General features: G+C 56.7%; 3 protein-coding genes across 3 annotated transcripts; 2 read left to right on the top strand and 1 right to left on the bottom strand.

Annotated features, from left to right (window-relative positions):
• Positions 1 to 459: 459 nt before the first annotated feature.
• SETTUDRAFT_176948 (uncharacterized protein) lies at positions 460 to 2,121 on the bottom strand (the record flags this gene model as incomplete). The annotated part of the gene is made up of 1 exon (XM_008026276.1): positions 460 to 2,121. The coding sequence occupies one exon, from the start codon at positions 2,119 to 2,121 to the stop codon at positions 724 to 726; it is 1,398 nt and encodes a 465-aa protein (XP_008024467.1). The 3' UTR covers positions 460 to 723.
• Positions 2,122 to 4,415: 2,294 nt separating this feature from the next.
• On the top strand, positions 4,416 to 7,600 carry SETTUDRAFT_168763 (carbohydrate-binding module family 48 protein). The gene is made up of 3 exons (XM_008026275.1): positions 4,416 to 4,576; positions 4,645 to 4,777; positions 4,865 to 7,600. Exons 1-3 carry the CDS (start codon positions 4,554 to 4,556, stop codon positions 7,112 to 7,114), a joined length of 2,406 nt encoding a protein of 801 aa, XP_008024466.1. The 5' UTR covers positions 4,416 to 4,553; the 3' UTR covers positions 7,115 to 7,600.
• A 368-nt stretch (positions 7,601 to 7,968) lies between these two features.
• On the top strand, positions 7,969 to 9,258 carry SETTUDRAFT_39085 (uncharacterized protein; the record flags this gene model as incomplete). Its single annotated transcript, XM_008026186.1, has 1 exon — positions 7,969 to 9,258. One exon carries the CDS (start codon positions 7,969 to 7,971, stop codon positions 9,256 to 9,258), a length of 1,290 nt encoding a protein of 429 aa, XP_008024377.1.
• Between the last annotated feature and the right edge of the window lie 1,233 nt (positions 9,259 to 10,491).

The raw sequence follows: 10,491 nt of genomic DNA, 5'->3' as shown, positions 1-10,491 counted from the left end.
GGGGGGGGGGGCTGTTCAAGTGCCACAAAGATTACCGAGCCCCGTGTCGATCAGACAGCATGTGCCGCTGTATGCTCGCAGCGAGACTTCGACGTTGAAACGTCGTTGTCAGTACGATAAGGGGGGGGGCATGCATATGGTGCTCGGCAGCGCAGTGAGCTAAGTGGTGAAGAGATGAGGAAAAGCAATGGTGTGGTGTCACATTTGCAGACGCACAAGCCCGCCTAAGCAATATTAGGGCACGTTTCGTGGGTGGGCAGGCACCGGCACCAATGCAAATGCATCATGGCACGCGAGTCATGCACGGCGCGATGGATGTGGTAGCTGGTAGTAGAAAAAAAAAGAGAGCGAGTAGCAAAAGCATATGCACATGCAATCAACCTGGACACGTCACAAGTGCAACATTGGACAATTCAAAAGGTATCAATGTTCAAGTCTAAACTATGACTATCATACGCAGCGGAATATAGGTAACAGGATAGGCCACAACTAAAGCTCATTATTCTCCAGGAATCAAAGCCCTTTTTTTCCAGCACGGGCAAGGCGACGTTTAGTGACGGTAGGAAGCATAGGAATACATGCAGAAAAAACGCCGACGAGTTGGAGCACCACGCCAAGGCAACATGATTGATACTGGGGTCCTGGATCCCTTGATGGGCTTGGCACACGACCGTAGGCTAGGTGCAACATATTCTTGTCCTAGGTTGTGGGGCCAAGGTTGTTTTATGAAGCCTGCGAGAGGGGATCTACGTGGTCGCCTTCGGCTGCCGACTTGCTAGGATCGTTCCGCCTCATGATGCCTTCGACGGGGCCGAGCAGTCGTTGGAAGCCATTCTTGCCAAGCGTCGCAACCTTGACCTCTGTCTTGCTGATGACCGAGGCAGCACGGGGCGCGTCGTTGAGCAAGGCGAGCTCGCCAAAGTAATCGCCCTTTTGGTATTGGTTCACGGGGGCGTCGATGCCACGCTTGAAGACGTGGGCCTCTCCCGACTCGAGCAGGAAGAAGGACTCGCCCACATCGCCCTCCTGGATAATGACTGTTCCGGGAGGGTATTTCTTTGTCTCGAGAGCATCGGCAATCTTGGAGCGCTCGTAGGGCGTGAGCGTGGACAGCAAGGGGACCTCCTCGAGGAAGCCCTCGTACATGCGTCGACGCTGGAAGGCGCTGTCCATGAGAATGCGGCGGAAGGTGATGCGGTCGAGGGCCCAGAGCGTCGAGGGCTCCGTCGAGGTGACGGTGGCGGCACGGGGCGCGTTGTACATGAGAGCCAGCTCGCCAAAAGAGCCACCAGGGCCCACGGTGCCCACCTTGTTGCCAGCGCCTTCAGTGCCCGGCTCGAGCTTGCCCGACTTGTTGACGTAGATGCCAAAGGAGCCCCTTTCGACGACATAAAAGTAGTCGCCGACATCGCCCTGCTGGATGACCTTTATGCCCTTTGTGGGTATGGGCTTCTCGTGCAGGGCACCGAGCACCATTGCCGACTGGTCGTCGTCGAGATGTGAAAAGAGAAAGTTGCCGGCGACGGCCGACTTGAGGCGCGACAGCTGGTCTTGTGTCTTTTGGTGGAAGGGCGGGGTAAAGTTGTCGGCGGCGCTCGACGTGGGATTGAGCGACTCGGCCGAAACCGAGGTGCGGCGGCTGGTGTTGTAGTTGCTGGGGAAGGTTTGGCCCTCGCCGACGAGCGGGGGCATCTGGGTGATGTTATTCTTGGAGGAGCCGCCGAAGCCTCCAAAGTTGCCAAACGCGCTCTCGCCCATGTCGCCGCCGCCGCCGCCGCCGTTGGAGCGAACGCGGGCAAAGTCGACGGCGGCAAAGGTCGAGGCCGTGGGCGACGTCATCGAGTCGTGCTCCTCTTCTTCCTCGAGGCGCTGCATGTTGCCCTTTGCAAAGCCGCTGCCGATGCTGGGCGAGGTGCTGAAGGGGTTGCTGCCGGGGAACGAGTTCTCAGCACGGCCCTGCTGGTTGGCGTGCTGTTGCGACAGCAGGTACTCTGTTCGCTGCGACTCGAGGCGGCGGTTGAAGAAATTGGCACAGAATTGGAGGATGTCGTGTGGCTTGTGCTTGAGGATTTCGCGGTCGAGCGTCGAGATTTCGTTGGAGTAGTCGGGAGGGAGGGACATGGAGGGCGGTGGTGAGGGGTCAAGCGCAGCTCTTTGACGTCGGTCGCGAGACGTGCAGGGGTGGAGGGGGGGGGGGGCAGCTATGCGGCGAGGATGCGAGAGCAGCGTCAACGCGAAGCGGAAGATAGGAGGAAGGGCAGAGCAGGGCGGGCGGACAGACAGGCAGGCAGGCTGGTGGAAGGGTAGGCTAGGCAGGTAGGCAGGTAGGCAGGCAGGCAGGCAGTCAGACAAAGTTTGGGCCGGCTAGCAGAGAAAGCAATTGTACGTGCAAGGTGCCGGGCGTGAGGGTGCAGTGATGACGCGCTGGGCCGGTGGGCGGGTGGCAGGAAGAAGGGATCGGCCAGCTGCGAGAGGAAGGCCTATGGACGGCGATGGCGGCGGCGGTGATGGTGGTGGTGGTGATGGTGGTGGTGATGGTGGTGGTGATGATGAAGGTGATGGCGGCGGTGGCGGCGGTGGTAGTGGCGGTGGTAGTGGTGATAGTAGTAGTGGGAAAGTAGGTAGGTAGGTAGGTAGGTAGGTAGGTAGGTAGTAGGTAGTAGGTAGGCAAGTAATAGTATTAGGTGGTGCTCGGGGGAGGTAGGGATCAAGGCGCTCTTCTGGGGCTTGTTCTCTTCCAGAAGGCCTCTAGAAACTGGCGCTGGCTCGAGGAGGCGGCCACTGCGACATTTAGGCGACGCTTGTTGGACATGGTTTCACGCAATTGGGTGGATGGCTCTGCGTCGCTTCGCTGGGTGAGACGGCGAGGCGAGGCGAGGCGAGGGGCGGGTGCCAGAGCAAGACAAGAGCAAGACAAGACAAGACAAGAACAAGAACAAGAAGACTGAGCAGCTAGCAATAATGGATGCAGACGCGTGTTTTAGCTCCCGTCTGCCTGCTTGACGCTTGATGCTTGACGGTGGATGGGGCGGAGGCGGCGGAGAGGGGGGAGGGGGACAGCTGCTCTCTCTCTCTCTCTCTCTCTCTCTGCCATGACTCCAGTGCCACTGCCTCTCGCCTTGTTGGTGCTGATGGGCGCTTGGACAGGTTCAACACGACGACAGCGCCTGTGCAATACGAGGGGGAAAGCATCTCATATCTGTGGCCGAACGCAGGGAGCCGCAATGATTGTCCGGCCCACCGGTTCACATTACCGTGCATGCCCGCCAGTGCCAGTGCGGCAGCAGAGCAGGTACATGTATTTTGGTGAGTGGTACGTGGTGGCTTCGTATAGATAAGAGGGGCAGGTTGCGCGCACAAGAGCAAGTGGCGGTGAGGCATAATTAATATGTCGTCGTGCACAGATGCGGTGAGCAGCGCGAGGGGAATGAGACAGGCCGCATGGGCGCGACGCGACGGGAGTGGGAGTATGGCCGCGGGGTGCACGTGACGTGGGCTGGTACATGCATGCATGTATTGTGCATACATATATATGGATGCATAGTAGTAGTAGTAGTGGTGGTGGTGGTGGTAGTAGCAGTAGTAGCAGTAGCCGCAGTATACATGGCCAGAGTCTATCCGAGGACAGACGCAGCCTGCATCCAGCACACGTGTATTCCTGGATGCAGTGCCTGTCGTGATGACACGCATACGATGGATGACGCCCTCGCCCCTCCATGTCAGACGCACGCGCACGTGAAGCACAGGCAGGGGGATGTGCGAGCGGGAGGGGCCATGATGTAGCTTTTGCAGGCGCGCGCGGGCGGCCGAACAGAGGGGGGCGATTGCGCACACACGACACGACACAATGCACGGCACGGCACTGCACGGCACTGTACATCTATCTGTGTCTATCTGTATCTGTATCGTATGCACATGGCCAAGGCGAGCAATGGAGCGTCATAATACCAGTCGTGTCTGTCGTCATCGCCGCCTCCCACGCCTCCCACGCCTCCCACTTTCTGCTCTCCCCCAGCAGCTCTCGCCCTCGCTCACCCTCACCCTCACCCTCGCCCGCCCCGTCAACGGCATCCCGCCAAGCCATGACGCCGCTAAGCGCCCCGTCGCTACCCTAATCTTGCCCCGTCGCGCGCAAACTTGCCAGCTCCAAACCAAAGCACCAAAGCACCAAAGCACCAGCTCCAGCTCCAGCCTCGCTCATCACTCCCTCTGTGCCAATCTCCGCCCTTGCGCCGCTAATAACCCCCCATCATCCTACATATTACCCTCGTCCACGCCGCGCCGCCCTGCTCCTGCTCCTGCTCCCTCCTCCCAACCGCCCTGTCCTGGTCGCCGTGTCCGAGCGCGCGCCGCTCCACCCCAACCCAGCTCCTAATCCTGCCCTGCCCTGCCCTGCCCTGCCCTGCCCTGCCCTGCCCTGCCCTGCCCTGCCCTGCCCGCCCTACCCAGCACCAGCCTCCTCCAAAACTGCCCACCCGCTCTGCGCCCCAGACAAAGCTGCCTCCTGACTCCCACATTCGCAATTCCACAATTGCCTGCACCGCTGCGCTGACATGGGCAAATATACTTTCGTCTGGTTCGTCTGCTCCCCCTCGCGGCGCATCCCCCCGCCTGCCCACCAGCTTCCGCCTAACACGCGCCCAGGGAACACGCTGCCACCGATGTCTACGTGACCGGCACCTTTGATGACTGGAGGAAAACAGTCAAGCTGGACCAGGACCCTGATGGCGTCTTCCGAAAGTCGGTCGAGCTGCCCAAGCTCCACACGCAGTACAAGGTGCGCGCAACCACGGCGCACCATGCCATTGCATTGGCGCCTGCCTAAAATCCTGTCGCGCACACTTTGCTAATGGCCCGAGTGCAGTTCGTCGTAAACGGCAACTGGTGTACCAATGAAACGGCGCGCAAAGAGGACGACGGCCACGGCATCATCAACAACGTCCTCCTGCCCGAAGACATTGTCGGCGAGGACCCCCTCAACACCCTGTCGTCGGCCGCCCCCGAGTCGACAACCGCTGCGCTTGCAGGCAACGTGCCCAAGGAGGCCGCCGACAAGGACGATACCGCACTGCCTGGCGCCTTTCCCGAGACGCCCTACACAGAGACGCCCGCCGCCGAGGCGCAGACGTTCAACGTCGCCCCCATTCCTGCCACCCAGACGCTCGGCAACCCCATTGCGCTTGCGCCCGGTGAGCCCGTGCCTGAGGCAAGCACTCTGACAGATAACACTGTCGAGTCGACGGTCAAGCATGACGAGGAGCCCCAGCAAGAAGCCTCCACATTCGGCGTCGCTCCCATCCCCGCCACCGCCGGCGCTGGGAACCCAATTCACCTTGCGCCTGGCGAAAAGGTGCCAGACGCCACCACCCTGACGTCCAACACCGTCGAGAGCACCGTCAAGACCGACGCTGCTTCGTACGAAAAGGCGGATGCGCTGCCGCCCCTCGACTTTACCCCTCAGGCCGAGCGCGACGCAAAGGGCGGCATGTTCGACCTCCCTCCCGTCATTGGCAACATGATCCCCGAGTCCAGCCTTCCCATGGGCGTTGATGCCAAGACTGAGCAAGATACCGGTGTCACCATCCAGTCTTCTGCCCCTACAAGCACAACGGCTGAGCTCGCTGGCCAGGTCCCCAAGGAGCCTCGCAGCGACGTTCCCGAAGCTGTGGTCGAGAGCCAGAAGGAGGCGCACGTCGAGCCCGAGGCGTCTGCAAACCCTGAAGCCGTCGAGGAGAAGAAGGAAGTCGAGCAGGAGCTCAAGGAGGCGGTTCCCGAGGCGCCCGTCACAAGCCAGGACCCCACCCTGAGCGAACAGGCCGAGGCTGCCATTGCTACTGCTGCTGCTGCTGCTGCTGCTGCTACGGCGGGCGCAGGTCTCTTCGCCGCCGCTGCCTACGCTGCCAAGGACAAGGTCGCCGAGGCCACTGGCATGAACGGACCCAGCACATCGACTGCCGACGAGGTGCCCAGCGTGGTTGCAGAGAGCCAGAATGCCGCACACGCTGAGCCCGAAGCGGCTGCCAGTCCAGAGGTTGTTGCGGAAAAGTCGGCCGTGGAGCAGGAGCTGCTCAGCGAGGTTCCCAAGACCAATGAGGCTGGTGATCCCGCTCCCGCCATTGCCGTTCCTGCTGTTGTCGCTGACAGCCAGCAACAAGCACACGTCAGCCCCGAGGCGGCCTCTAGCCCCGAGGTGGTGGCAGAGAAGTCGGCCGTGGAGCAGGAGTTGCTTAGCGAGGTCCCCAAGACGAACGAGACTGGTGAGCCTGCGCCCGCAGTCAGCACTGAAACTGCCGCCGCTGCCCCCAGCGCTCTCCCGGAGACGGCATCTCCACAAGTCCCAGAGATTGTGGCCGAGAGCCAGCAGGAGGCACACGTTAGCCCCGAGGCTGCCGCGAACAGCGAGGCCGTCACAGAAAAGGCGGCTGTCGAGTCTGAACTGCTCGACAAGCTGCCCAAGTCTGAGGAAGCTGGTGAGCCTGCGCCTGTCATCACTGCTGCTACCACTGCCACCGCTCCTGGTACCAATGCAGAGGCTGTTGCTGCCGACGTGCCTGAAATCGTAGTCGAAAGCCAAAAGGAGGCGCATGCTAGCCCCGAGGCCGCCACCAACGCCGAGGCAGTCGAGGAGAAGAAGGCTGTGGAGAGTGAACTGCTCAACGAGGTCAAGCCAACCGACGCCGCCGGTGAGCCCGCTCCCAGTGCCACGGATGCTGCTACCAAAGATGCTGGCCTCTCGGATGGGGCTCTCGTTGACTCCAAGCCACTCGAGTCTTCCAGCGAGCCTGCGACTGCGCCTGCCCCTGAGACTGAGGCTGCCAAGCCCGCCGAATCCAAGCCCATTGACTCTACCACGGACGTCGCCTTTGGCAGCAAGGAGCAAACACCGCCCGCCACAGAATCAGACAGCGCCAAGCCCGATGCCACGACGTCTGAACCATCTGGCCAGCTGGCCCCAGAGACGCCCGCCAAGAGCCTGAGAAAAGACTCGGACGTGTCTCCCAAGGGTACGCCCGGCAGCCAGAGCATTACATCTGCTGCCGACGACAAGAAGAAGAAGCGCCGCTCCTTCTTCGGCAAGCTCAAGGACAAGTTCACGGGCAAAGACAAGAACTAAGCGGCCCGTTCATTACCCGCCATGTCTGTTCTCCAAGTTTATCCTCGTCCCTCGAGGCGATGCAGGGAGCTTGATAATACCCGGGGCTTGCTACCGCTTAGGTCTAGTTGTTCCCCATGTTGATTATTCGTGTCACGGAGTTATTGTTTTTCTTTGGTCTATACCATTTCTTTCCAGTGTGTCTGACATGTCCCGTAGCAAAATCTGTTGCGTTATTTTTGTTGATATGCATGTCTCTCAAAGCTCCTTGGAGGTTGCGAGGTTGATGGGAAGAGATGGGTTACAGTAAACATGGGGGGTTGGTTGACGTGCTTGTCACGGTATTGCAGGAGCTCGTATTGCCCATCCGAGTGCACTTAATTTATTAATGGTGATGCGTTAATTGCTGTTATTCTGTTATTCTAACCGTGATTCTGACTATTACTCTGATTATGCTGTCCTAAGTGGTCTACAACATGTTCACATTGCACATGAAGATGACCTAACCATCACTCGTATAGATGCATAGTATCAATCCAGCACTTTCACTGTGAATTCCTCTGCACCATTGTTCACTCACCATGGCCTTCTCCTTCCAGCATATATCCCCATAAATTCATAACCGTCCCGCGCAACACCTTATGCAAATAATCCACTGAAAATTCTCAAGTTTCACAAACCTAATACTGAGCAGCAGCAGCAGCAGTAGCAGTAGCAGTATCAATAGTTACAAGAAGAAAGAAAGAAAAAAAAAAACACAACATAACAGGTAAAAAAAAATTTGTTTGTTCACTCACCTTGTTTTCGATATGAGAAACTTAATGTCTAATTTATCATGGTCAGGAATATTTTTATAGCGTATCTTGATGATGATGATGAGACATACACGGAGAAGAGGAAGTGTGTATCCTACAGCATCAGAACAATTACCTCCTCCTCCTCCTCCTCCACCACCACCACCACCACCACCGCAACCCGTTCAACTACACCCAAATACCAGAACCATCGCTACATATCCCACCCGCCACACACCTCACTACTCGGCTTCTTCAACCACCGCCACCCTCACAACACTCATAGACCAGCATCTAGCCTGGCAGACCCACCAGCAAGCGCAAGCCGAATACTGGCGTGGCCAGGATAGTCGCGGGACGCTATTTGTAGATTGGGATGGTCATGGCGAGGCGGTGGTATCCTGGAGGCGGGAAGATGCATATACAGCTGTAAATGCAAAAGTATCGAGAGCAAGGGAAATGGAAATGGAAAGGGAAATGGAAATGGAAGAGGGTGTGGGCGTAACGAGGAGTGTACTTACAGCACAACAACAACAACAGCCCAGCGTGTCTGACAAAAAGAAATGGCAACGCAGAAATGCTATCTGCATGCCGGATGCAAATCTCATATATCAAGGGACGAAAATGCGCGAGATACCCTTCGGAGAGGTGCTGGGAGGAGCTGGGATCCAAGCGAGGTCTACTACTGACACGATAGGTCGGGGAAAAGAAGAAAAAGTGTATCAGGACACCATACGTGAGATGGAGAGGGATGCGAGGATACATAGCAGCACCAGGCCCCCTCACCCACATCAAACTCAGAAAAAAACAATACCGAAACCATCTCACAAGACCAAGGAGAAAGACAGCAGAACGTACACCACCTCCAGACGCCCTTGTTCCTCCAACCCACACACCAAACCTAACCCCAAGTCTCCGACCAGAATCCCCCAGCTCATCTATCTCACAAACACTTACACTAACAGCTCACTCACCACCCCAAAACGCATCAATACAGCTCCCTTGCTCACTCCATCCCCCCCGTCTTACTACCCCCTCGCCACACTAAATACACACCGGAAACACAGTCGCAGTGTATCTGAAGGCAGTCCCTTGGCACAGATACAGGCTCCGTATAGCCGCGAGCTGGATCGTAGGTTCAATACGAGCTTTGAGATTGTGCCGTTGGGGCTGGGGAGAGAGGGAGGGAGTTTCTTAGTGGGGCGTAGTTGGGAGAATGGTGGTGGTTGTGGTAGTGGTAGTGGTAGTGGTAGGGAGAAGATGCAGCTGAGGACGAGAAAGAATATAAGTAGGCTCGTTGGTAGGGCTAAGGGGCGCTTGGAGGTGTTGGGAGAAGAAGTGAAGAGGAAGGGGAGGGTGTGGGTGTGGTAGCGTTTCTTTCTTTCTGTCTTTCTTATACCAGCTCAACCAAGTCTTCATCGAACCTTACTTGTCCTTTGAGTCTTCGAGAAAGACATTGTCGGACACTTCTATCAGCTGCGGAGTCTGCGCGTGCAACAACATGCATGTCCAATGACTCGGCGCACAGCTAGTGCACATGGTAAGTAATGTACTTAGAGACGCCATGCCCAGCTCAATATACAGTGCGTGGTTAGTGCATGCAACTATTTAGCAGATGTGACACCCTACTAAAATTAGTGCTCTACTAAAAGTAAAAGTATAAAGCTTTAACGTGTTTCACCAGTAAGCGGGCCACCCCAGTATGTGGGCCACCTCCCCAAACTATTACATCTTTGTAATAGTATCGCGCAACACCACCACAATATTTTTTATTAAGTAGAATAAGATATTATTCTTCAGACGCATTGCTATCCTCTGTATCCTCTAATTCTACTTGACAAGTGCGAGAGTTGTGTCCAATTTGGCTGCAACGCCCGCAGCGCCGTTTACTACGCACCCTCTTCGCAGACGTTGCACCATCATTATAGCTACCACCCTCTGCCTCAGCGATCTAATCAGCTATCTGGCCAACTGTCTAGGACCCCTCTGCCTGTACGTAGCGCCTCTTACGAGTTTTTCGCTTCGTTACTTTAGTAATCGTAGCTTTAAGGCGATTAAGTTTCTTCTGCATTAACACTATATTATAAGCTATCTGCTAAGCTCTCTTACTTAACTACTGTATCTGCTTCTTAAGAGAACTTGTAGGAGACCCTTGCTGGATTTGCATACGGTTTTGAATAAGCGTAGCCTGCGCCTCCATTTCGCGCGCGTTGCGCGGCGTTTTCGGCTCCCAAGCAGTAGTCTCTTGCGCTACAGTGCCCGTGCACCAGATGAGCACCATCGCCAGTTGAGCACCCCCAACAACTTAATATAGTCAACAAGATGAGGCTGTAGAGCCACCACAAATCGTAATAAAATTGCGCAAAGCTAGGATTATACTATATACAGGCCTACGAAAGTTTTGGCTTATTCAGAAATTTTTTTGGAGGGCGTTATCGGTCGTTGCCGTCGACTACGCGGTGGAGCAGCTCGTGCAACCCTTGCGGCTCCCACCACAGCTGGAGCAACACCACCACACTTTTGACGCTTTGTAGCTGGCTTATGAGGTTTTGACGCTTTGCGCTTACCCGATTGGGGCAATTGTATAGCTTTGGCAGCGTCGCG

This window comes from Exserohilum turcica (genome assembly GCF_000359705.1).
Source record: "Exserohilum turcica Et28A unplaced genomic scaffold SETTUscaffold_17, whole genome shotgun sequence".
In the NCBI taxonomy this organism is placed as follows: domain Eukaryota; kingdom Fungi; phylum Ascomycota; class Dothideomycetes; order Pleosporales; family Pleosporaceae; genus Exserohilum; species Exserohilum turcicum.
The sequence above is the reverse complement of the archived record's forward strand: the minus strand, read 5'-3'. Positions and strand labels throughout refer to the sequence as shown.